Raw genomic sequence first — 26,896 nt, 5'->3', positions numbered from 1 at the left:
AATTTGGGAAAAATTAGCAAATTTCTAACTTTCAATTTCTCTACTTCTACAATACATAGTAATAACTCCAAAAATAGTTATTAATTTACATACCCCATATGTCTACTTCATGTTTGGATCATTTTGGGAATAATTTATTTTTTGGGGATGTTACAAGACTTAGAAGTTTAGAAGCAAATCTTGAAATTTTTCAGAAATTTTCAAAAACCCAATTTTTAGGGATCAGTTCAGGTCTGAAGTCGCTTTGCGAGGCTTACATAATAGAAACCACCCAAAAATGACCATATTCTATAAACTATACCCCTCAAGGTATTCAAAACTGATTTTACGAACTTTGTTAACCCTTTAGGTGTTCCACAAGAATTAATGGAAAATAGAGATACAATTTCCAAATTTCACTTTTTTTGGAAGATTTTCCATTTTAATATTTTTTTTTCCAGTTACAAAGCAAAGGGTTAACAGCCAAACCAAACTCAATATTTATGGCCCTGATTCTGTAGTTTACAGAAACACCCCATATGTGGTCGTAAACTACTGTACGGGTACACGGCAGGGCGCAGAAGGCAAGGAATGCCATACGATTTTTGGAAGGTTTTGCTGGACTGTTTTTTTTTGACACCATGTCCCATTTGAAGCCCCCCTGATGCACCCCTAGAGTAGAAACTCCATAAAAGTGACCCCATCTAAGAAACTACACCCCTCAAGGTATTCAAAACAGATTTTACAAATGTCGTTAACCCTTTAGGTGTTCCACAAGAGTTATTGGCAAATGTAGATGAAATTTAAATTTTTTGGCAAATTTTCCATTTTAATCCATTTTTCCCAGTAACAAAGCAAGGGTTAATAGCCAAACAAAACTCAATATTTATGGCCCTGATTCTGTAGTTTACAGAAGCACCCCATATGTGCTCGTAAACTGCTGTACGGGCACACGGCAGGGCGCAGAAGGAAAGGAATGCCATACGATTTTTGGAAGGCAGATTTTGCTGGACTGTTTTTTTTTTTTTACACCATGTCCCATTTGAAGCCCCCCTGATGCACCCCTAGAGTAGAAAAACCCCAAAAAGGGACCCCATTTTAGAAACAACGGGATAGGGTGGCAGGCTCGTCACCGGAAGGCAGCGCGATGCCTTCCTTAGGCATCGCTCTGCCTTCCATGCCATCGGGTCCCCCCTACAGCCGCATGGGGACCCGATGGCACCGCCGCCAGCAGCCCTCGCGCATTTAGCCAAGGTGCCTGCTCAATGATTTGAGCAGGCACCGGGTTCCGATCGGAAATACACAGGACGTACCCGTACGCCCTGTGTCCTTAAGTACCAGGACATCAGGGCGTACCGGTACTCCCTGTGTCCTGAAGAGGTTAAATGATGGCAGATGTATGTTGACTCCTATTTGAATGTGATTGCTTAATTCTGAACACAGCTACATCCCCTGTTGTTGGTACCTCTGAGTGTTGAGGGTATTGCACCATCTCTTTGTCCTTTTGTGAAGGTAATCTTGACCCGGTTTGGAGTAGGTGGTCGGTGACTCAAAGGCGAGATCTAACGACAGGCTGGAGGTGGATAGCAGGTTCATTATACGTGAAGTACGGATTTGTGATTGCCACTTCCGACAGCTGAATATGAACTCGGTTCTCTACGTTTATGGTTCTTTATTCCAACTACTCTCATAAACTGCCAAAAATACAGCGCGGTTCCCGCATTTAACTTTTCACTTTGTACTAAGGTGATTGAACCTACTCTATTAAGGGCACCGCTGTTTGGTCCAGTATTTCACACCAAACATAACTTGTTTTTACACAGCTACATCCCCAGTTATAAGAGGGTGTGCACACCTATGCAACCACATTATTTTTTATTTTTTTTGGTTTTCTTCCCTCCACCTAAAAGATTTCAGTTTGTTTTTCAATTGAGTGGTACAGTTTATAGGTCACAGTTAAGGTGGAAAACGTTCTGAAATGATTTATCTTTGTCTCATTTTTTTACAGCACTGAAATCTGACATTTTAACAGGGGTGTGTGGACTTTCTATATCCACTGTATGTTAGTTCTTTATTTGGCATTAATGGCAGCCAAGCTCACCCCAGAGGGGTCCAGAGAGGGGTTCATCCAGTTTTCACTCTTCCACTGTTCCTCCCTATTCCTTCTCAACTGTCTCTGCCTTTGTCCCTTTCTCAGCCTCAGATCTGCACCCCCCACCTCCATCAGCCTCCTATGAGCCCTCCTGCCTACATCAGTCTCAGATCAGACCCTATCAGACCCTCCAGCCTCAGATCAGACTCCCCAGCCTACATCAGCCTCAGATCAGACTCCCATCAGACCTCCCAGCCTCAGATCAGACCCCCGTCAGACCCCCCAACCTCAGATTAAACCCCCATCAGACCCCCAGCCTCAGATCAGACCCCCATCAGATCCCCCAGCCTCAGATCAGACCCCCATCAGGTCCCCCAGCCTCAGATCAGACCCTCCCAGCCTCAGATCAGCCCCCATAAGACCCTTCAGCCTCAACCCACCCCCCCATCATCAGATCAGACCCCCCAGCCTCAGTTCAGACCCTCCACAGCCTCAGATCAGACCTCCAGCCTCGGATCAGACCTCCATCAGACCTTCCCCACCCTCAATTAACCTCAGATGAGCCCCTATCAGACGCCGCCAGCATCCAATCAGACTGTAGATCAGACGATTAAAAAAAATATAAACTTACCTCTCCAGCTCCATACGGCGCTGCCACTTGGCAGATTCACTTACCCTCCCTGGTCTTCTTCCCGCCACGCTGTACTGTGACCATGACAGCACACAGTGTCAGATCATAGTGCATGCCTACGTGCACTATGTATGTCCGGCTGCTGTATATGTCAGGACACAGAGCGGAGCCGGAAGAAGACCAGGAAGGGTGAATACAGCCAGTGCAGTGCTGTTCTCACCTTCCTGTGCCTCCCTCATACTACTAACTGCTTCCACAATTGAAGGGGTCATTAGCATTTTCACTATATGCTCTGTCAGGGGGTCGGGAGCCACATGAATTGAGGTTCCCCACCCCTGTCCTAACAATATGCTAAAAGTATCAAAGATGGTAAAAAGGGTAAAGGGAAACTGCATGAGTAGTTGTCACTCAGCATCTCTTGTCTAGAAGCCAATGAGAAAGCAGTGCTATATATGTGCCCCCCTCCACAGATCATTAAATTATTCCATTGACTGCCTACTGACCCCTTAATTCCCCAGATTATTACATAACATGACGTAAGCTCCAGTAATTATTCAATAACATGGTTCACTTCACTGTTGTCGGTGATGATTCATTATTAATTACATCTTGGCTGTGATCTCCAATGACTTCTGAAAGTTGGATGGAAATTATTTTAACAGAGAAGTCCTAAATCTTCTGAAATCTTGGAGAGAAAAAAATCATGCTTTGGGCGACATAAAAGATGGAGACCAGAAGTGCACTGCTGTACTGTATCCTAGACCGGGAAATAGGTCAGCAAAGAGTGCTTTTCTATCAGGAATCAAAAAGGGTGTGAAGGAAACTACATCTCCAAAGTAAATATGTTAAGCCTAGTCCATAAAAAGATTTGCTGTTTTTATTTTTTATTATGTAAGTCCTTTTGATCCCAGGGAATCTCAGTAAGCACTAACAACTATAAAAATAGGTTTTGTTATGTATTATGTAAGCAGCTAAAATATCAAACTACAGTTTGACCTAAAAGACTTCCTGAGAATATGTGTCCAGTATCTACATTTCTGCCCATACAGATCCATAGTCTTAACCAGCAGTGTTATATTGGTTAGACGTCACATAGGGAAAGTCAAACTGAGAGCTGGCCATTTAGAATACCAGAAGATCCCCCGGAGAGCCTCTATTTAAGATTTAAAAAGGGCCCTAAAGGTTCAGCAGAAGACAACCTCAATTACGTGCCTCTAGACATTATTTCTGATGAGAAAATTCACAATTAACATGTTAGATCTCATTGATGATAAGCCCTGTGTGTACAATGGTAATATCAAAGATTACCACACATGGACTTGCATATGTTCTGTATAGATGGGGGGTGGACCTCAGAATCATATCCTCTGTTGGGGACAAGAAATACACGTACGGTGGATGTTATCTCTTTACAGATGGCGCCTGCTCTGGAATGAAGCAAGCTCCTTAGCTGCCGGGTGCCTGCTGTTTCATACAGCAAACACCCGGAGCTAATGTCTGCAATCGTCAATAACGCCGATCACAGACATTTCACCTCTGCTGGCTGGAACGACTCCCTCTAGCGGTGATCAGGGAAGCCGTTCATTGCTTATGGCAGGTCCTGTCCTTCTGAAGGATTTGAAGCTCCCACAGCTATGTTCCAATGGAGGCTCCATAGAAACATAGCAAATCTCTCATAGACTCCAGTGAATGCTAATTCATTGGAGTCTATGAGAAAAGTCATCGGATGATTGCATGTTCAAGTTCCCTAGGGAAACTTTTTTAAAAAGTGTAAAAAAATATATATATATAAATTTTTTACGCTTTTACAAATATAAAAATTCAAATCACCCGCCATTCCCCATGATAAAAATAAACAATAAAAATATATCATTAGCATCGCCATGTCCCAAAACGCCCATACTATACTGTAATAAGAACATCACTTGCGTGACGCTTTGAGTTCCGATCTCTACTGCTAGTTTTGCCTACAGAGCATTGACTGGAAATGTGATATCACCACAGCCCTGAAGGAGTATTCACAGAAACTATATATAACATGGTTCTGGTGGAATATGAAATTATAATATTTTATATTAACTGGAAAGGAAAGCTAAGCTTCAACCAGACCTAATTTTGTCTTGCTGAAGTTGTCATGCTACGTAAATGTTTAATATTTCCTTTTGGTTTCTTAAGAAGTAAAGTGTGAGGTTCTCCTTCAGGGTTGGGAAATTGAGCCAAACTGTTCACACTGTGCTGATTTCCAGCAGAAGGATTTCATAGAGAGGGACATTATATCTGAAAGCAGATTAAGTTGCAACCGGAGGGCCTTCATAATGCTGTTTGGCAGTTGTGGATTCTTCTTACAGACTTGTAGAAATAAAGGAATATGAGCCTCTAGAAGCAACTGACGCACCCTCTGCACTTTTATTGACTTTAGGAGAAGTCAGGGCCAGACATGATCACACTTACACTGCTTGGCCCTGTCAAAGTGGAGGCAGTTGAGCTGAGCCTCTAGGAGTAATGACAACACCCCCGTTGCTCCTAAAGGCTCAGTTACATATATAAAACATCATTTTTCTCTGAAATGTGAGCACTTATGAACATGGGACCAACACAAGATCAGTCAGTTTTATAGTGTACAAATCTTCGATCTGAGATCGTTGTGTGTAAAATGCCGGTCTTGATAAATGTCCCCCTTAGTCTCTAATCTAGTTGCATGTTATGTAATTCCACCAACTGAATTTTTTTAGCTACTACATAGCACAGTTATGTGTTCACCATGTGGCTCTTGCTTATAATACATATTCCACATTTGCCTCTACCCTTCCACACAGACACAGATCTAAATGCAGAGCCAGCTAGTCAACCTATTGTTGGCTCTTTCAGCTCCTCTTGTTCTATCCTTTACTTAGCTAGTTTTTTTTTAAAACAAACATAAATCGCCCCCCCCCCCCCCCCTCCCGATGATGTGCCAAGTGGCAGCCGGGTCTGCTTATCCCTCATTCCATCCGTAGTTTTAAACTTACCTTCTATAACCTCCATTTTTTTGGAACCTAGGGTGGTCATGGTAGAGTTGGTGTCCATTCTAGTTCTCTGTGGTTACTTGAAGGGGGTCATATTGCTATTGATGGCATATTACTAGCAGGTCTGATAGGTGGGGGTTTAACAGCTGTGACCCCTGTTGATGACTAGGGTGAAGTGGCAAAACCACCCTTTTGGCTTCTGTTGCCTTTACTCACTTTCCAGTTTGGTTCATTATCATCAATGACCAACCATGCTTCTTCCAAAAAAGTTGAGCCAGGGGCTTCCTAATCGCCTTGTTCCATTTTGTTTTATTATAGCATTCGCCAAGTATGGTATATACAAGATCATTTTGTGGTATATTTTACTTCATTAATTATGGCTTTTATACATTTTTATATATCCTATATCTTATTTGCCTACAGTTTTTCCTTCCTTGAACTGCTTAAAGGACCTAAACCTCAAGTCTGTCTGAGCCAGATAGTAGTCATTATAGTACTGGCCACACCTGTAATATTAACATCTCTTTTTTTACGATTTAGGCCTTGTGTACACATCATAGCTTTCTGCAGGAGAGTGTACATCTGCTGTATACAGAGATATTAATAATTCTCCTAGTAGACAATGCCGGGATTAGAGGCACAGAGGGTACAGTAGATCCTATGGATGTCCTGTTGCCACAAGGCTGTATGGGACTTTTATACCTCCATGAGCTGGAGGTGTTTAATGTGCAAACTTTAGGTTTAGTGCTCCTTTAACATACATGTATTATTTATTGCTACGGATTATTCCACCCAAGACATGAATTCAGTCTGTAAATCTGTGAAGTGATAGTATCTTACAACGGGTAATGCTCTAATGGTCTGAGAAGAATATCTCATGTTGTGCTTGGTCAGGTGGCTTCATACCAACTTAGTGTTGTCATGAGACCTTGGCAACGAGCAGCCTTTAGACAAAAGCCGTCCTGCAATGAGATTTTTTTTTTTATATTGCAATTAAATTTATTAACTCCATGCGTCTTTTAGGGTGGAGGCGCCTCTTAAGGTGTCATTTATGAGGACTTGTCATAACTTCAAAGTTTCTTTTGTTTCTTTGCTTACAGGATGGTGGTTCAGGTGTGGTTGTACTTCTACTGTATCTGTCTTTGGCGTTGTCTGAAGTTCATTCTGAGAAAGCTGACCGGAAGGTGTGAGCTGCAGAGAATCTGCTACAAGAACAAGCCTGGTGCTGGACGGACCTTAAAATTGGGTAAATGTCTGCTGTATACATTGTATAGAGAAACCTGAGATGCTTGCCTAAATTTGCATTGAAATGTGCTCTTCTAGAAGGGTGTTCTTCTCAAAGAAGATGGCAATTGTGCATAATATACGGTGGAAATCTGGTCAGTATAGAGGCGGTCTTCTCAAAGAAATGCCTATGTTTTGTTACATTGTCACATTCTATTTGTGAGATATTGTGAGATCCACCATCTACGATCTTAATCCAGTGTTCATAGGATCTGATAGGTTTTAGTTTATTTATTAGATGGTTGTAGAAAGCTATTTAAAGTTCATGTACAAGGGTAGAGGACCTTCAGGAGGAAAAAACAAATTAAAACTTTATTACATTATGGGTAAAAATTCCAATAACTGCAAGAGGCCATGCAAGTTCAGTGTATGGCGTTGTGAAGACCCCATCCACCACCACAAGGCATAAGTCACCTTTGTTTGACATGATAACTATATACAGCCTATGTTCTTTCATTGATTTGAGCATCTTGTGAAAATTGGGGCATTGTTTGGCAGAATTTGTTAATGCGTCTAGAAACATCAGTAGTTCATGGCTTGTCAAATGCGTTATAACTTCATAAACTTGTCAAAATGTCATGCTCTCTTGCTATACTTTAGGTTTTATGATACTTAAAGGGGTTTTCCAGGATTTTGATCTTCAGAATAGGTCATTAGTATCAGATCGGCAGTGGTCCAACTCTTGCTAAGCAGCTGTTTGAAGAGCTGTCAGTTACTGCCACCATTCATCTGGTAGGATCTTTCAGAAGTAGAAGGCATCATCGGAGCTGGCCCTAGAGGTGTGCGACCTTGTACTAAGAAAAATGGTCTGTGCACAGTATTAGGTTAGCAACATGTCATAGGTTGACTACACAATGACTAGTGAGCCAACGTACAGTATTGTGAGTTGGTTTCTTTGATCTGCCAATACTTACTGTGCAAATGCCTTAGGAGAGCAAAATACATGCACTGACAATTCATTTTGGAAGGATCTGTTTTTTATCAACTGCAACAAAAAAAATCCTTATTGCATTGAATAAAGTGCTTTTTAGGAGTCTAACTGGTACACTGTGATTTAATTTTTGCAGAATCTTCCTTGAAGTCATCAAAAAGTAAGGTGAGTTTTATCCTTCTGCCTGCAAAAGTTTATACTAAGCTAGATATCCCACTAGGGTCCGCCATTTTTTAAATTTATTGGAGATGACCTTGTGACAAACTGTTTTTTACTCTAAAGTGTATTTTCAACATTTACTCCAGCTCCCATTCCTCCTTGATTCGTTTTTTTTTATTTTTTAATGTAACAAAGCAACCTTAATTAAATATTCTCAGGGAGTAATAAAAGGTATATTTTAGTGAGGGATTTATTTAGTTGTTTTTTTTTTTCAAATGTACCTAATTTTTTGTTTTCTCTTATCCCCCTTGCTTGAATTCTACTTCCTGGTTTGTCATGTGACTGCTGTCCCATCATGCCTTAGGGCAGTGTGATGTGTTCAGCAGATTATGTAACACTAACCACACCCCTTGTTCTTTCCCATGATGCTTCTTACGTCCTACATTACAAGGCTCCAATGCAGGGCATAACCTACAGCAACTCAATATCCAAAAAAAACCTTGTACTGGCCAGGAAGGGAATGACAGGCCCTACTACCAACCTGCCCATCTTTCCATAAAAATCCAGGCCTGAAGACAGGACTTACCAAAGCCCTTGGCAAACTAGTCTTTGGATACTCGACCTTCCTGGGTTCCTTATACCTAATGTAGCTTTCCCTGGTAGAGATATATACTTCCTGGAGCCTAGTACATATTATGAGGGGAATTTTGTGGAAATACGGTATAAAGATCCCCGATTACTTTTCCTGTTACTGTCTCAGAATACATATTTTTGGTATTTTTAAATTTTCCACTGTAAGGGTATGCTTACACGTGGTGGAATTGCTGTGGACCTTCCGCAATAGGTTTGTGAGCGGAAAATCCACAGAATTTTACAGTAACAGCATGGTGTATGAAATTAAAATTAATTTCATCCACACGCCGCAGTCCTCATTGATTATGTGTGGAGGTTCACCCACGATGGTTTTTTTAAATCTTTTTTTTGTCCTTGCAAAAAAATACTATACAGATAAGGGTCCATTCACACGTCCGCAAAATGGGTCCGGATCCGTTCCGCAATGTTGCATTCATTTTTAATGGGGCCGCATTAGATGCGAACAGCACACAGTGTGCTGTCCGCATCCGCACTTCCATTCCGCATCCGCACTTCTGTTCCGCAAAAAAAAAAAAAATGCGGAACGCACATGGCCGGTGTCCGTGTTTTCCGGATCCGCAATTTGCGGACCGCAAAACACTTACGGACGTGTGAATGGACCCTTAGACTATTCTCAGCATACACAAAAGGATAAGTGAGCATTTCCGCTCTGTAACCTCAGGACACGGAGCCACACGTATGATTGACCATGTAAGACAGACTCATGATTCAGACCCTGCGGTATTGCGTTTCGCTGGCCTGCTGAAAATAGTCACTTTCAACAGGTGGCGATCTAGAAAAAGAACTGCTGCGCAGGGAAGCCAGGTTAATAATGAAGACCAATGCCTCAGAACCTTATGGGCTTTTTTGTATTTTTGTAACTAGCACATTTGTATTTGTAATTGCATTTTGCGATTGGTGACTCTTGATGAGACAGTTGTGGGCCAGCCAAAAGGCAGACGCTCACCTGTCTCATCGGGAGGGCTTGAAAAAGCATGACGCTGCACGAAACGGCTGTTGCCTTGTGCCTATATCGCGTCCTGTACCTGCTGTTTTTAATAGAACCATAAAGATGGATGTTTTTACTGTGAGTGGCACATGTCTTGGACATTTGGTGTCTTGATCTTGGAGTATATTTATGCTGTGCACACGACAACCTCTTACTCGGATTACTCTTGTGTGTCCAAACTCAGTTTTGCGGCTGCGACATATGGCTCAGAAGTGCCGGTTATATGCTTTACTTTCATTTGGAGAGCTTCTTTTAAAAGGGTTGTTCGGGTTCAGACCTGAACCCTGACACAACCGGATCTGCACTCATTCGCCATCAATGAGGGCAAGGGAATTTTCATGATGTCACCGGCACTGTATTTACAGGCTAGGGCAGCACTAAAGACCGCCAATCAGAGCCGGTGATATCTCTGGGATCACTGCTAGGCGGAAGCCTCCGCCTAGCAGTGTCTAAATGTACACAAACAGCCCTTGCCCTGCGCAGCGCAGGGCAAGGGAGAGCATCGGAGCATGAAATGCTCATGGTGAATGAGTGCAGATCGGGTTGTGTCCGGGTTCAGGTCTGAACCCCAAAAAAAACTTTGAAACCTGCAGCATGTCCATTGTGGTTGGGGGATTTCACCCTTTGCAATCCAGAGTGTGAAATCCGTGAAAAATCGACATTTTATGTCCCTTGTGGATGTACCATGATTGAGGCAATTATAGAAAGTAATTTGGAGTTTGGATCTGGGTCTGCTAAGACCTAGCAGGTCTGCCATGCTGGGGGCATATAGAGATCAAATGATCACCAAGTCTATAAGAGGTTTCAGCTTTGTATGGCCAGAAAAAGGTCCAACAAGTAATAAATAATGTTTATTCATCTGATGCCCAATAAATTGAAAGCAGGCATCACGTCTTTTGGTGCCTAAGGCAAAAGCTGAAAACCACGCTAGGTGTAAAACTGCTGCAAAACCCCATATACAGTATTTACGTGCGGTTTTACTGCAGAGCAATTCAGTTATAGCTTTCTGCCGCACTATTCCACATCGAGTAATTACATCCCAATTTCTGGAGAGCCCTTTCATCAATCCCAACGTCTACTATTCATTAGAGAGAGTTGTATGCACTGTATTAACCCCTATCTGTGCCCGCACTGTTATGTACGTATTACCGCACAATTAATGCTTTGTTTGACCATAGACCACATGGTAACGTTCAAGCAGATTTCTCAGGCCGTCACTGTGCAAGACAAGGTGTTAAACCCTCGAGATTAGTTTTTCTAACTCTCTCGCAGCAACAGGAAAGCTGATTATCCCCTGATGACATTGCCAAGTGTCTTGGAAATCTACAGAAGTGATTTTATTACTGAAAAATAATGAATTGATTGGTGGCTGTGTTGTGCAGTGGGACCTAAGGTTGGGGGAGGTGCCTGGTTTATATCAGCACCCCTCATATACCTTTATAGGCCCATACTGTACCTCAGTGCGTCTTCAATTTCACGCTTGGGCATTTTGAAAAAAAACTTGTGCCGTATTCCATCAGGTGCTGTATTATGGCGGTATTATTCCCTAGAACAAGCACAGTGCCATACAGTGGCCACCACACAAGCTTCATACAGACAGTTTTGCTGTATGCATCAGGCCTGACACTGGACTGCTGGTCTGCAACCCCCCAATAATATTGGAAACAGGGGTAGGGGTTTTAAGGATTACAAATCAAAACGGAGTTTGATTTTAAAATGTCCTTGATGTTTAAAAATGACTGAAAGATACTAAATCTGCTAAACCGTGACCTCTGGATGTGTAGTCTGGACCGCCCCACTCACCAAGGGTGTGGGATGCCAGTTCCCGCTGCAAGCCAATTATTGCACCCCCTGCCGTGTGGACATGCCCCTTCTTATAAAACCACGCCCCACAGTATACCAAGACCAACATTAACAATGATAACATTATACTAAGGCCAAATAATACCGCTACACTGTGACCACCATACTATCAGATTGGTGCCACCATACCTATACTGTATAAAAACACTTTACCAAATCCAACATTACTATGAAATAACACTACATAAGAGACAAAAAGTATTGCCAAGACCTAAACACATATTACTAACACCTAGGTACCATCAAGGCCAGTCCCAGTCAGAAATACTTCCTATTTAGGCCCCTACAGTAATAATCCATTCACCATTTAGGCTTTATGCCCCCAGCTCCACTGAGTAGCACTGTATTCACATGTAGGCCTCAGCCTGTCCGGTGTCCGCACCCTGGTTTAGGCCGGCCTGTAGCCTACGAGAGTGAATGACGGGGAGCGGTTATTTTGTTCGTTGCCTCTTTGCGATTTCGTGCCTGGGCCTAGCACCCCTCTGCCCCCCCGCCAGGTTACATCACTGCCCCTCACATTTTAAGGCAACCTAGTGACAATTCAGACTACACTGCCGAAGGACTGGGCCACAACCAGCTTCATTTTTTTTTCCTGCAGTAGCTCTTTTTTGGCATTGAACGCCCAACAGCTAAAGTATATTACAAATTAGCTTTTTTTTTTAGGTAACCAGCGTACCCATACCTCCCAAGTGTCCCTCTTTTGGAGGGACAGTCCTTTATTTGGACCCAAGTCCCTCTCTCCCTCTTTGCTCCTTAAATGACCTAGAATTATTATTTTTTTATTAATAAACATATTACACTGCTCCAGAAACTGTCTGGTTCCTACCTGTATATTAGACCTCACCTCATATATTTTTTTCATTATTTGGTGCAATTTTGACATTAATCAGGTGTCTATAATCAGATAATTTTGTCTACAATCAGATGATTTTTGCGCTAAGATTTAAAGGAGTATTCTAGGGCAAGAAAAAAGCTGTCCCAGGAGATGCACATGCACACAAACCCCCCCCCCCAGAACTCATAACTATGCCCCGCCGCTGCAGTACTGATGGTGCCCGATACCCGCTAATGTCTCGATATGGCAGGCAATGGCTGTGAATGCTGCTCAGTACAATCTCTGGCGGCAGCCATGACCCACCTCAGCCAATGATTAGATCTTTCATGTAATGAGCTGTTAGTGTCCCACTTTGACCATCCAAAAAGTTGGGTGGTATGAGCATACCCTGCGTACTGTGGAGCTGAAAGCACTCCATGTGCCGCCAACGGTTCTTGTGGAAAAAAGATATGTAATACAGCATCCAATGGAGGGTGCATGTGTTTAGATCAGGGATGCTCAACCTGCGGCCCTCCAGCTGTTTCAAAACTACAACTCCCAGAATGCCCTAGTAGCTGTAGGCTGCTCAGGCATGCTGGGAATTGTACAGGGTGGGCCATTTATATGGATACACCTTAATAAAATGGGAATGGTTGGTGATATTAACTTCCTGTTTGTGGCACATTAGTATATGTGAGGGGGGAAACTTTTCAAGATGGGTGGTGACCATGGCGGCCATTTTGAAGTCAGCCATTTTGAATCCAACTTTTGTTTTTTCAATAGGAAGAGGGTCATGTGACACATCAAACTTATTGGGAATTTCACAAGAAAAACAATGGTGTGCTTGGTTGTGACGTAACTTTATTCTTTCATGAGTTATTTACAAGTTTCTGACCACTTACAAAATGTGTTCAATGTGCTGCCCATTGTGTTGGATTGTCAATGCAACCCTTTTCTCCCACTCTTCACACACTGATAGCAACACCGCAGGAGAAATGCTAGCACAGGCTTCCAGTATCCGTAGTTTCAGGTGCTGCACATCTCGTATCTTCACAGCATAGACAATTGCCTTCAGATGACCCCAAACATACAAGTATAAAGGGGTCACTGGATATGCGAAATTGCTACATGATGATGTGTTTCCCTCTTTATGCACTGAAGCTGGCACGTTCCCTGAGTTTTTCCAGCAAGATGGTACACCACCACATTATGGGTATCAGGTCCGAGCATTCCTAGATGAACAGTTTCCTGGAAAGTGGATTGGTCATCGTGGGCCAGTTGAATGGCCCCCAAGGTCTCCTGATCTGACCCCCTTAGACTTTTATCTTTGGGGTCATCTGAAGGCAATTTTCTATGCTGTGAAGATACGAGATGTGCAGCACCTGAAACTACGGATACTGGAAGCCTGTGCTAGCATTTCTCCTGTGGTGTTGCTATCAGTGTGTGAAGAGTGGGAGAAGAGGGTTGCATTGACAATCCAACACAATGGGCAGCACATTGAACACATTTTATAAGTGGTCAGAAACTTGTAAATAACTCATGAAAGAATAAAGTTACGTTAAAACCAAGCACACCATTGTTTTTCTTGTGAAATTCCCAATAGGTTTGATGTGTCACATGACCCTCTTCCTATTGAAAAAACAAAAGTTGGATTCAAAATGGCCGACTTCAAAATGGCCGCCATGGTCACCACCCATCTTGAAAAGTTTCCCCCCTCACATATACTAATGTGCCACAAACAGGAAGTTAATATCACCAACCATTCCCATTTTATTAAGGTGTATCCATATAAATGGCCCACCCTGTAGTTTTGCAACAGCTGGAGGGCCGCAGGTTGGGCATCCCTGGTTTAGATGAATCTGGGAGAACATACCTCTATAGGAGTCTGTATGAGTCTGATGGCGGTACAGTACAGCTCCATAAACACTTGTAGGTACCCACTATGGCTTTGTACACAGCCATGGTATTCCCATGTGCATGAGGCCTTTCAATAAGACAACCTTCCATAGCACAGTGGATATGTCCGCTGATACAAGTGCCTGTTCAGAATATACAGATCCGGGTTACAAGAGCTGTATATCAGAATGACTGGCAGACATTGGCGGTCATATAATAAGTCTCGTGTTGTATCCTAGCTCCTGCAGTCGGCAGTCGCAGTGCACCCTGATGCCATTGAAAAATCCATAGAAGATATCCTGACGCTGAAGAAAGTGAATGTGGACAGCAACCCGCAGTAAGACATCTTTATACTATCAGCGCTGAGAGGTTATTACCGATTGTACACATGGAATGAGAGGCCGGGCCTAAAACTAACGAAAGAGAAAAAAAGTATAAAAAAACAGACCTTGTGGGTGTATGCCAGAGGGACTGTCTCTAAAGGGAAGCCTCCGCCTAGCAGTGTGGAAATATAACCAAACAGCCCTTGTCCTGCGCGATTCAGCGCAGGGCCAGGGAGAGGATCGGAGCATGAAATGCTCCAACGCTCATATCAGAGGGGCTACCTGGGTGAAAATGTGGGTATGTCCAGGTTCAGCTCTCAACCCGGACAACCTCTTTAAAATATAACTCCAATCAGCGGATACACCCAGCATATACATTGTGAAATATTCCAAGCATATATTTGATGGGCACTGGTGTGAACAGATCCTAACCCTTACCTCACAGTGGTCATCCAGCATTAGAAGAAGTTATTGCTTTCATTTTTTCCCCCCAGAAACAGCGCCACTCTGGTTTATGGGCTGTATCTGGTATTGCAGCTCATTCTCATTGAAGAGAATCAGGCTGAGCTGAAAAACCAGACACAGACCATTGGTAGGGTAGCACCGTTTTCTAATTCTGGATAACCCCTTTGGAGGGCGTGGACAGTTTTGCAATATTTAAACGCATATAAAATATAATATCTTTGTGTATACGTCTGTGTGCAGACCTACAGGTAAGCAATTGGGGGGGCAGGTGGAAAGAGTAACGCTTGACTGCAGAATAAGACTGCACTGATTGTGGCCAGAGCGCTGTGTACTGAAACTGGTAGGGCTTGTTCACACGGTGGAATTTGTCGTCAAAATGTTGGTGTGGCCATCGTGCCAAAATTCCAGTGAATGCTGTATGGTGTCCGTCTCTCACATCCATGGGAGGCGTAGCCGCAGTTCATGGGACAACTGTTTAAAACCGTGACTACTCCAAGAAGGGACATGTCCCTTCTTGGGACGGTGTGTGGACAGCCAATGATCGAAGCTGCAGCGGATGTCCACTCGTGATTTAGCTCCCTTCAATGGAAGGATCCACAGCACTCAAAGTAAAGAACCGTGGAGGATTTTGAAAATGGATGTGTGAACAGGCCTTTACTATTTGCAATCCTTTATATCCTTAAATGCGTTAGTGCAGTCGGAATGAGAAGAGCGTTCTCCCGGGGCCATCTTTATTCCTAGGAGATCAGGGATGGCCAGCCTGTGGCTTTCAAGCTATTGCAAAACTACAACTCCCAGCATGCCCAGACTGCTTACAGCTATCAGCCTACAGCAGGGCATGGTGGGAGTTGTAGTTTTACAACAGCTGGAGAGCCACAGATTGGCCATCCCTGCTAGAAGATACTCTTACCATAATCACTGGAAGTAATATATATTTTTTTGCATTTGTTTAGGTTGTCAGTGTCTCTTCAAGCTTGTCTTCTCCAGATTGTGGGCTACAGGAATCTAACCGTAGAGGTGGAAAAACTGCGCCGGGAGGCATACGATTCAGATAACCCACAGCATGAGGAGATGCTTATTAAGGTGAGAAGATTGTGTGGTGGCATATAGACCTCTGCTGCCACCAGGTGCACAGCATAGCTGATGACAGAGATTGTATCGGATTGGGGGTAATCTGGTTCATTAGTCAGTATATGGCTTAAAGAGGTTCTCTGGGATTGTTATATCAATGGTGTATCCACAGGATTGACCATGGATATCAGAGCAGCGAGCGTCCGACACCCCTGCCAATGTGCAGTTTCGGGACTATCTTCAATGTTGGAAATACCCATTTCATCGGCACTTGACAGAACTGACGGTGCTTGTGTATGGAGGGGACAGGAGGAATAGTTGTCAGCCTCAAGAGCGTTTATTTACCCAAAATGAATTTCCTTTGGCTTGTGGAATTACATTCACAGGGGTTCTTTCACTTCAGCAAATGGCATTCATCATGTAGACAAAGTTAATACAAGGCACTTACTAATGTATTGTGATTGTCCATGTTGCCTCCTCTGCTGGCTGGATTACTTTTTCCATCACATTATACATTGCTCGTTTCCAGGGGTTATGACCACCCTGCAATCCAGCTGCAGTGGCCGTGCTTGCACACTACAGGAAACCCCACCAGCCTCACTGGTCACTGGGACTATGGGAGTGCGCATAGTCCAACACTTTTTTCTATAGTGGGCAAGCCCGACCACCGCTGATGGATTTGCAGGGTGGTCGTAACCATGTAAACGAGCAGTGTATAATATGATGGAAAAATTAATCCAGGCAGCAAAAGAAGCAATATGGACAATCACAATACATTTGTAAGTGCCATATTTTAGCATATGTTACTGCTGCAGCAGCATTATGCATAAAGCAATCTCTAGGTTCTGTGGTTTTGGTCCGCATCCAATCCACATTTTTTACGGATCAGATGTGGACCCATTCATTTCAAAGGGCCTCAAAAAATGCAGACAGCCCACCGCATGCATGCTGCACAATGTGGATCAGATAGTCTGTGAAGAGGAGACCGAGAATTGTCGGATCTGCAGCTCAAAAGATGAAAAGGAGGTCACCATATAAGTGATCTGTTTCACTCACAGATAATATGATTTTTTTATTTCTTGACCCAGAATTATTATTTTTTTTTGCTCAAATTCTGAAAAGAAAATTCGTACCAGATCCCTGCCACACACACTTAGGGGTCATGCACAGGGCTGTAGCCGTAACACGGATACCGGCCGAGAGCCTGCAGCCATGTTTTCTTCACTCCTTCACAAATGTCCTTATCCTTGTCCTCAAAACAGACAGGAATAGGACATGTTCTTTTTTGGGTGGCCACGCAACGGACATTTGGATGTGGGCAGTAGGCGGTGTGTTGTCCGCATCTGTGTTTATTCCATTTTGGCAATGTATATTTTTGTACTGTTCAGGAGCAGGGCTTGGGTTTGTTATTCTCTTTGATAGTTGTGTTATTTAATGCGCTCGTTCTCGACCAGAGGCACAAACACCTCCTCTGATAACATTCGTTTCTCATTTACAGCTGTGGAAAATGCTGAAACCTGGTGTTCCTCTGGAAGCGCGGGTCTCTAAGCAATGGTGTGAAATTGGTTTCCAAGGCGATGACCCAAAAACAGATTTTAGAGGAATGGGTCTCCTGGGACTGTACAACTTGGTGTAAGTATATGATGTATTGCTTTGCCGCACAGTGCATTGAAGAACATCATCAAAGAGGATTTTACCGCCGTATTATGAGGGCGTTGTTCACATCTGCTTCACTGTCCTAATTGCCAAACTCCACACATCAGCCGCAACTTTCTAATATACTGTGTAATTCTTCACCATTTTCTAGATCTCTGTTTGCTTTCATTGAATTAAAAAAGTGTGTAATACACAGTAAAACTGTCTCCCTAGTGTCATCTATAGGTGGCTTCTTTATAATGTCTAACCATTTAAAGGGGTGGCTTCTTTATAATGTCTAACCATTTAAAGGGGTGGCTTCTTTATAATGTTAATAAAATGTTATAATAACATTTAAAGGGGTGGCTTCTTTATAATGTCTAACCATTTAAAGGGGTGGCTTCTTTATAATGTTAATAAAATGTTATAATAACATTTAAAGGGGTGGCTTCTTTATAATGTCTAACCATTTAAAGGGGTGGCTTCTTTATAATGTCTAACCATTTAAAGGGGTGGCTTCTTTATAATGTTAATAATAAAATGTTATAATAACATTTAAAGGGGTTTTCCCATGATTAATATACAAATCAGATATCATACAGTACATGAGAATCTCTTTCCAACAAAGCAAGAACCAGCCCTGTACCTCACATGGATCCAGAGATCTCCCCATTCATAGGTCTGCCAGGTTTATTTTGGGCTGACAGCTCAGTGTCCTTTCTCAGGAGGAGTGTTTTTCTCTCCCTGTAACTGTCACAGCTTCTAACAGTGGATACGACTGGTTTCAGTTGAAAGATGGAACGGAGCATGTGCGACCACTTTAGTGAGGTGGACAGAGAAATAAGGAACAGAACAAACAGCAGGTGGCGCAATACATGTAGATTGTATTGAATAACTCAATGGCTATACCAAATTGTTAATTACATGTCATTAAAAAAAAGGTTCAGATCCAGGTTCTGCTTTGAAAAATGTAGAGGACTGTTTGTGGGACAACTCCTTTAAACTAATGGCCCATAAATGGTTACAAAATAAAATGTGTAATCCATACTTACTCTCAGCGATCTCTGCTGCTGCCTCTCCAGCGCTGCTCCAGTCGCCGCTGCTCTCCACTGTCTGGTCCCAGCAAAACAATCCAGAAACACTAGGAAAGGGCCGCTCTGCCAGTCACTGGCTCTGTTAGGTCGGTTGTACAGCCAGTGATGGTCTAAGCAGACCTCTTCTGGCCTTCCTGACAAGTTGAACTGAAGTGAAGAGCAGTGGAGTCCGGACCAACATTGGAGCAGCAGTGGAGGAGTATCTGTGAGGGTATGCTTTTTTCCATAACCCTTTGTGGCCTATTTCTAAATAATGTTATTTCCTCTAAAAAGCCCTTTAACACTTTCCATTTAGCCTCAATTACACCAAAACTGCCAGGATCAGAGTTGTGAACAGTCCTAATTTCAGCGTGCGCACTAGGTATAACTAGAAATAGATCAAAAGGGAGCCTCTGTAGAAAAGCAGCCTGTGCGCTCTGAACCTCCGAACAGCTTTGCACCCGGCTGTAAGAGGTTGGATGGCTACAATAGGGTGGTCAAGACAGGTTTGAGCGAAGTGCGCCGGCCGGCGCATGCGCACTTCGCTCAACGAGGCCGCTGCCAGGAGTCCACACGGGTGCACCAGGTTATACCTAGTGCGCACGCGCGGGATCTGGCTGAGGAGAGCGGACTATTTCGGAGGCGGCGGTGAGGGAGGCAGCGATGAGGTGAGGTAGGCGGCTCTATTGAAAGGGAGGGCGGCGATTTCTAGTCAGAAGGCGGCTGCAGTCGGGCATCCTGCATGATGAGACGTCCCCTTGGACACATTTGGTACGTGAGTGACAGGTTATAAAAACCTGTTTTATATGCTAATAGAGCCACAGGCACATTTAATAAGGTCAGTTTCGGATTCAGGGTATTAGGCTCCATTCACACATCCGCAATTTCGTTCTGCATTTTGCGGAACGGAATTGCAGACCCATTCATTCCTATGGGGCAGCACGGTGTGCTGCCCAGACACGGAATTGCGGATCCGCACTTCCGGGTCCGCACTTCCATTCCGCAAAAAAATAGAACATGTCCTATTCTTGTCCGCAATTGCGGACAAGAACAGGCATATTTTATTAGTGCCGGCAATGTGCGGTCCGCAAAATGCGGAACGCACATTGCCGCTTTCCGTGTTTTGCGGATCCGCGGCTCCGTGTATCCGCAAAACACGTTGCGGACGTGTGAATGGAGCCTTAGTAGGGACCTGGCCATATATTTAGGTTATAGGCCTCAAATCTCATGACAGAATCCCTTTTAAGTCTATGTTCGACCCTTTAAATAGGCCTTGAGAGATGACTCGGATATTAAATAAGCCAGCACCTCATCTGCAGACAGCTGTTTTGGGGTGATTGCCCCTCATCAGTGCAGAGCAGAGAGCACTGGCTTAAATAGCTGAGAGGCCTAAGTCAGGATTTTGGGGGTACTATCTCTCCTTGGGGAGAGTGTACCTTTTTTTTTTTTTTTTTATTAACTTTATTCTTTTCTTTCTTTTTTAAAACATATAATCCTTGATCACATCAATGACATAATATAACATATTCCATATACAACTGTAATAAATATTATTAATTATCGCCCAAACACCCACCCACCGCCCCTGGGGAAGAGGGGGGGAGAGAGGAACTGGGAAAAAAAAAAAAAAGGGTGCGCTCAACCTAATATGGCCATTTATTCCAAATCTCATCAAATCCCACTGGATTTTTAGTATAGCACTCAGAAACCCGTTGAATTTTAAATAGGTTAACTACTGCTTCACGCCATTGTCCCACTGTGGGCGGATCTTCTTTTATCCATTTCCTAAGTATAAGGAGTCTAGCTTGAAACAATATTTTACCCAAAACCAGTCGTACTTCCTTCTTTAATTTCAAATGTTCAGTTGCTCCCAATATACAGACTACTGGATCTTCAAACACCTGAACATCCAGGAATACAAATACAATCTCTGCTATCTCCTTCCAATATCTAAAAAGTCTGGGACATCTCCAAAAACAATGTATTAAATCTGCACCCCCTTCCCTACATCTTGGGCAATTATCCAGGGTTCTAACACCTATTTTCTTTAGCATCACCTTAATTGGCGTGAGGAGACTTATAGGCCATACGTGCTCCTCTGGAATTCTGGGAAGAATGGCCTGTAAATGAGCTCCTAACAAGCTCTGCCTCTAATGCCACCAGATGTAAGGCAGCTATCTTATAGGACAGCTATCTTATAGGACAGCTATCTTATAGGACAGCTACTTATAGGATAGCTACTTATAGGATAGCTGCCTTACATCTGGTGGCATTAGAGGCAGAGCTTGTTAGGAGCTCATTTGTAATTCCAACTCCCTTACATCTTAGCTGAGTTTTTATTCTGTGAAGACTTTGAGCCAAAGAGTTGCGCTCTGAATCTTGCAGAATTATGTTTGTGACATTGGCTGTAATTCATTATCGAGTTACGAAACAGACTGTAGAATAATTGTGCTGTCCTTTTCTAGGTAAAATCCAGTGCGATACAACACGTGTTCTAGTTTTTGTTGTTTTAACCCTCTTTGACTTATTTGTGTTGTGTTTCTTTTACATTGCAGATACTTTGCAGAAAAAGACACTAACTCCGCTCTTCAGATTCTTTCTGACTCCCTTCAGCCCAAATGCAGGTATAAAGCTACGTGTTATTTATGCATCTGGATTGTTAATTTACTTTTTATTAACTGTGGCTTATATATCAGCTTTGTGAATTACAGGCTGTCGTGTTTTAGTATTTGTATTACCTGCATGCAAGATTTTTTTTTTTCATCTGAAAAAAACTGATCTCAAACGCTTGCCAAATGTGCAACAGGATCCTGTTTTTGTTTTTTTCTGTTCTTCTGATGGATCAGAACAACGGAAAATAAAACGGACATGTGGACTCTCCCTTACTTTTCAGATTCATAGAAAACTCTCCTGGAGATGCAAAATCACGCGATTTCGCGTTGCGCTCTAGGAGAAAACTAGTATACTAATGTTAGTTGTTTTCTGGGACTTCAATATTGATGACCTACCCTAAGGATAGGTCATCAATATCAGACAGGTGGGGGTCTGACTTTCAGTGGCTGTCTGATACCCAGCATCCCCACCGGCGTGGATGGAGTGAGAAGCAGAAGGTTCTGTCCACTGTGTACTTTCTGAGACATATGCAAATTAAGTCCTGTGCCTGACTCCTCTCACATACAGGACTCCTCTCACATACAGGACTCCTCTCACATACAGGACTCCTCTCACATACAGGACTCATCTCAGGTTAATTTGCATATGTATCAAATCGTTTTTTTTTTACACAATAAAAGCACACAGAGCTATGGGGACTGGATATTGCGGATGTGCTAGTGGCCATCTAGCAACCCATGTCCTCGGCTCTATACACAAAATCCCGGTGACAGGTTCCCTTTAAGGCAGTGCCACTGACAGACACCATATTTTGCTTGTCTGCTTAGTACCAGTACTGATATGATGTGCTGGACTTGTAAAAAAACTCATATCCTTTGAAAGGCTAGTTGCAGCACTAGAGGGTCTGTCACATAGCTACTGTTATTCTTCAGCATTTTCCTTTCTTCTTATTGCGATGTAACTGTTTAATAAGTTAACATTATGTGCTAGTAGCGTACGGGGTCCCTCCAGTCTGCTGTAAAATCTCTTTCATGCTCCAAACTATTCTTTCATACTGAAATGATGTGACCCAGTTTTTAGAGTGTCTAATGCTTGTATATTGCATTTTGCATTATTTATGCTTTTTATCTTATTTAAGTTGCTTTATTTTCTTTCTTTCTTTGTTTTGCAATTTAAGGGATGTCAGTAAAGAGGACTTCAGGTATACTGTTGTGTTTTACTTTTTGTATTTATTATATATTTTTTTTTGGGGGGGGGGGGGAGGCGGAGTGATTTTGTAGCTAAAGATGCATTCCCGTGTGTTAGTTACACAGGCCCTGCTCACACTTGCCAGTTGGGAAGACCTCAAAAACCACTATAACGAAACTACTATAACGGCTACGAGCCAGGTTCACGCGCTCCGTGTGACTGCTGTATTTCCCGGACTGAACCCTGCATCTCTGAAGTGAACTTGCAGCCAGGGGCATTGCTATGGTCTCAAAAGATTTGGGCCCCATGCCTCAATGCATATGTGTCACATTTTCAATCCAACACCCTGGCCCGATTGTTAAAGAATATTTGGATAGACTTCACACCTACATGGTTATACAGCACTACATACCTAGTACGTCCTGTGACGTCTCCTCTGATGTAGACCTTCTCTTTCCTCATCTTCTCCATTTTGCCCAGACAACCCATGATGATTTAGTCTCTGCAAAGTTTACCACACAGACATGTTAGGTTCCTCACTTTTCTAATATCCTCCACCTCCTGGTGCCCCAACGGTCTTAATAAATGTGCCCCATAGTCCCCAAAGTGCTCCCAAAAGTCCCACTAAGGCCTCATGCCGTGTCCACAAACAGCGGGTCCGCAATATATGGGCACTGTATCACGTATTCACTTGAATGGGTCCGCAATCCGGAAGGAGTGGTGTAGCACGGAGGCACGGAACCCCACGGACGGAAACGCAACATGTACTATTTTTTTTTGGCGTTGAATAAGTCTGGATCCGTCTGCGGAAACCGCTGGATGTGCAATTTGCGGTCCTCATCGCACGGATCGGCTGGCACACGTTCGTGTGCATGAGCCCTAAGGCTACATTCACACAACTATTTTTCCATCCACGTTCAATCTGCATTTTTTGTGGATTGCACACAGACCCATTTATTTCTTTGGGGCTGCAAAAATATCATCCGTGTGCTGTCCGCATCCGTGTATTCTGCAGATGATAGAACATGTCCTATTCTTGTCCGTTTTGCAGACAAAAATAGGCTTTTCAACAATGGAGGCAGCGAATAGTGTGAGATGCTCACGGACCACATCTGTATTTTGCGGATCTGTGATTTGTGGACCGCAAAATGGCTAAAGTCATGTGAATGCTCTTTTATAGTGTTAATTGTCTCCCAGAGAGCCTTCACTAATAATAGTGCCCCCTATAGTGATAATGCCCCCACAGAGTACCCCTGTTAGAAGTAGGGCCCTCGATATTGTGCCCAGTAATAATAATGCCCCCACAGAACCCTCAGTAGTAATAATGCCCTATAGTGACCCAATTAATGCTAAAGCTCCCCAAAGTGCCCCCAGTAGTAATACGGCCTCTCCGTAAGGCCCCATGTAGAGCCCCCAGTAATTAAAATGCTCCCTTGTAGAGCTCCCACTAATTATAATGCCTCCTATAGTGCCCCCAGTAGTTATAATGGCCCTTCCAGTGCCCTCAGTAAGTATAATGCCCCTTATAGCGCTTCAGTAGATATAATAGCCCCCCTGTAGTGCCCCAGGTACTTATAGTACCCCCCTGTAGTGTCCCCAGTATTATAGTGCACCCCTGTAGTGCTCCCAGTACTTATAGTACCCCTCTGTAGTGGCCCCAGTTGTTATAGTACTCCCCTGTAGTTATAATGCCCCCTCCACAACATTGTGCCCTAGTACTACCTTCCCCTCCATTCTATGGTGGTATATAGACACCACCACATGGTATGGTTATTTTTGCACTGTGACAATTTTTTGGGGGGTGTGGTGCACCATATAAAGAGACTGGAATAGGTCAGTCCTGCCAAAAAAAAAATAATCCCATAAAACAGTGCGTGTGAACGTTTGTATATTTTATAGATGTGAAAATAATTTTTTTTTTAAATTTTTAAAAATGCAAGTTTAAGGGTCATATAAAGCAGGGCTTGCATCCCGCAGCATAATCAACAATGTACTGCTAGGTGTGAGCAGGCCTTTCTTGGACAATTTTCTAAAATTCAATTTCTTCAAACCCTGTGTTCCATATTTGATAATATATATATATAATATTACATTATAAATGAATGGTTTTACATTTAAAAACTGCTGAGCTATTCGGTATTTCTGATCAGGACTGCATCTTTTCTGAGCTGCCTTCCCCCCATTTGTGTGCGCATTTGGTTACTTACCACCATGTTGTGCCATTTTGGTAATACACATTAGGGGGGTCATTTACTAAGAAAGCTACACTCGTTTTTGGAATTAAAAAATTTGTACAGACATTTTTACACCATTCTTGCCCCTGGGGAGTGAGGAAGGGGGGTGGCGGGGATCCAGTAAATTTACTAACCATTTACGCCTATTACCAGGTGTAAATGATGATTGAAGAATACTCCAGCCACGGACGGCCAGAGGATGCGCCGCCTAATTTATGGCAAAGGCATGAGCCTCATCATAAATGAAGTGCATCCTCCGGCATCGCAGGGGCTATCAAAGATCAGAGTTAGGCCTCATGCACACGACCGTTGTGTGCATCCGCGTCCGTGGGTCCGTTTTCTGTTTTTTTTTTCGCGGCTCCATTGACTTTCAATGGGTCCGTGGAAAAAATCGGAAAATGCACCGTTTGGCAGCCGCATCCGTGATCCGTGTTTCCTGGCCGTGAAAAAAATATGACCTGTCCTATTTTTTTCACGGTCAACGGTTTGCGGACCCATTCAAGTCAATGGGTGCGTGAAAAATCACGGATGCACACAAGATTGTCATCCGCGTCCGTAATCCGTGTCCGTGATCCGTGTCCGTTTTTTCCTATCATTTCAATGGCAAACTTGACTTAGATTTTTTTTTCATTTTTCATGTCCGTGGATCCTCCAAAAATCAAGGAAGACCCACGGACGAAAAAACGGTCACGGATCACGGACCTACGGACCCTGAATTTGCGGACCTTAAAAAAAAACGGTCGTGTGCATGAGGCCTAAAACACCAGTCTTTGATAAATGACACATATTGATGTCATTCACTTAAATTGGGCTGAGCTGCAATCCTGGGCGCAGTGACGTGCACGAAAACACTGCTGTGACTGAAAAAACAATTGGGAACGGTTCCCATACCTGGTGTAAAGTAGAACTGGCTTACTTGCCCATAGCAACCAATCAGATTCCACCTTTTATTTTCCAAAGGAGCTCTGAAAAATGATAGGAGGAATGTGATTGGTTGCTATGGGCAACTAAGCCAGTTTTCCTTCACAACAGTTTGGATAAATCTCCCCTATAAAAGGAGCCACATCTGTCTCCAGAGCTCTGTGGCTCCTTCATTCTGCTGGTTATTGGGGGCCCTGAGGGCCAGACCACCCCTATTCACACATCTTATAGATGACTTGTCGTTGATCTGTCCTAAACAATGTGTATTCACCCCAAAAACCCTATAAAACAAACTACCAGCTGAAAGGAAATGTAACATGCAATTTTTTGAGGGGAGAATGTTTTGATTCTGGTCATGCATATAACCGATACCTCCATTCACAAGCATCATTTAAAGGGGTTGTCCAGGATTAGAAAAACATGACTGCTTTATTCCAAAAACAGTGCCACGCCTGTCTATGGGTTGTGTGTGGTATTGCAGCTCAATGAATGTGAATGGAGCTGAGGTGTAATACTGCACACAACCTGTGGAGAGGAGTGGCGCTGTTTTTGGAAGTGGCGCTGTCTTTCTCTAGTCTCAGAAAACACCTTGAAAAGGAATTTCAACCATAATCCTAAAAACTACCGTTTAGTAGTAAATCAGGTGCAGGAGCTGCAGACAACGATTTCACCCTATGGCCTCATGCACACGACCGTTGTTTGATTCCGTGTCCGTTGCGCCGTTTTTCGTGATTTTCTGCGGGCCCATTGATTTTCAATGGGTCTGTTGAAAACTCGGCTGATGCACCGTTTGCCATCCGCGTCCGTGATCCGTGGTTCCAGTCCGTCAAAAAAATATAACCTGTCTTATTATTTCCGCGGAAAACGGTTTGCGGACCCATTCAAGTCAATGGGACCACTAACAAACGCGGAGGCACACAAGATTGTCATCCGCGTCCGCGCGTCCGTTTTTTCCCTATCATTTGCATGGCAAACCTGTCTTAGACTTTTTTTTTACATTCCTTTATGTCTGGTGGTCCTCCAAAAATAAAGGCAGACACACGGAAACTAAAACGGATCACGGAACAACGGAACCCC

General features: G+C 43.3%; 1 protein-coding gene and 1 long non-coding RNA gene across 3 annotated transcripts in view; one reads left to right on the top strand and one right to left on the bottom strand.

Moving 5' to 3' along the window:
* ELMOD1 (ELMO domain containing 1) overlaps nt 1-26,896 on the top strand; it is a 132,313-nt gene that overhangs the window by 92,650 nt on the left and 12,767 nt on the right. Inside the window, exons 3-9 of one of the 2 annotated variants that reach the window (XM_040426270.1) lie at nt 6,808-6,953; nt 8,059-8,087; nt 14,536-14,633; nt 16,038-16,167; nt 17,654-17,787; nt 21,419-21,487; nt 22,654-22,677. In XM_040426270.1, coding sequence (XP_040282204.1) covers nt 6,808-6,953; nt 8,059-8,087; nt 14,536-14,633; nt 16,038-16,167; nt 17,654-17,787; nt 21,419-21,487; nt 22,654-22,677 — 630 coding nt within the window. The remainder of the gene's footprint in view (nt 1-6,807; nt 6,954-8,058; nt 8,088-14,535; nt 14,634-16,037; nt 16,168-17,653; nt 17,788-21,418; nt 21,488-22,653; nt 22,678-26,896) is intronic. The other variant, XM_040426271.1, reaches the window with a different exon arrangement.
* LOC120996383 lies at nt 1,688-26,896 on the bottom strand. Its single transcript, XR_005777764.1, has 4 exons — nt 26,886-26,896; nt 26,040-26,043; nt 8,188-8,198; nt 1,688-1,787 (listed from the first exon to the last, which is right to left on the bottom strand). It is a non-coding gene; the product is annotated as an uncharacterized LOC120996383 (long non-coding RNA).

The sequence above is a fragment of the Bufo bufo genome, chromosome 3, assembly GCF_905171765.1.
Source record: "Bufo bufo chromosome 3, aBufBuf1.1, whole genome shotgun sequence".
Lineage (NCBI taxonomy): Eukaryota > Metazoa > Chordata > Amphibia > Anura > Bufonidae > Bufo > Bufo bufo.
Note: the sequence above shows the minus strand (reverse complement) of the source record. Positions and strands in the feature narration are given on the sequence as shown.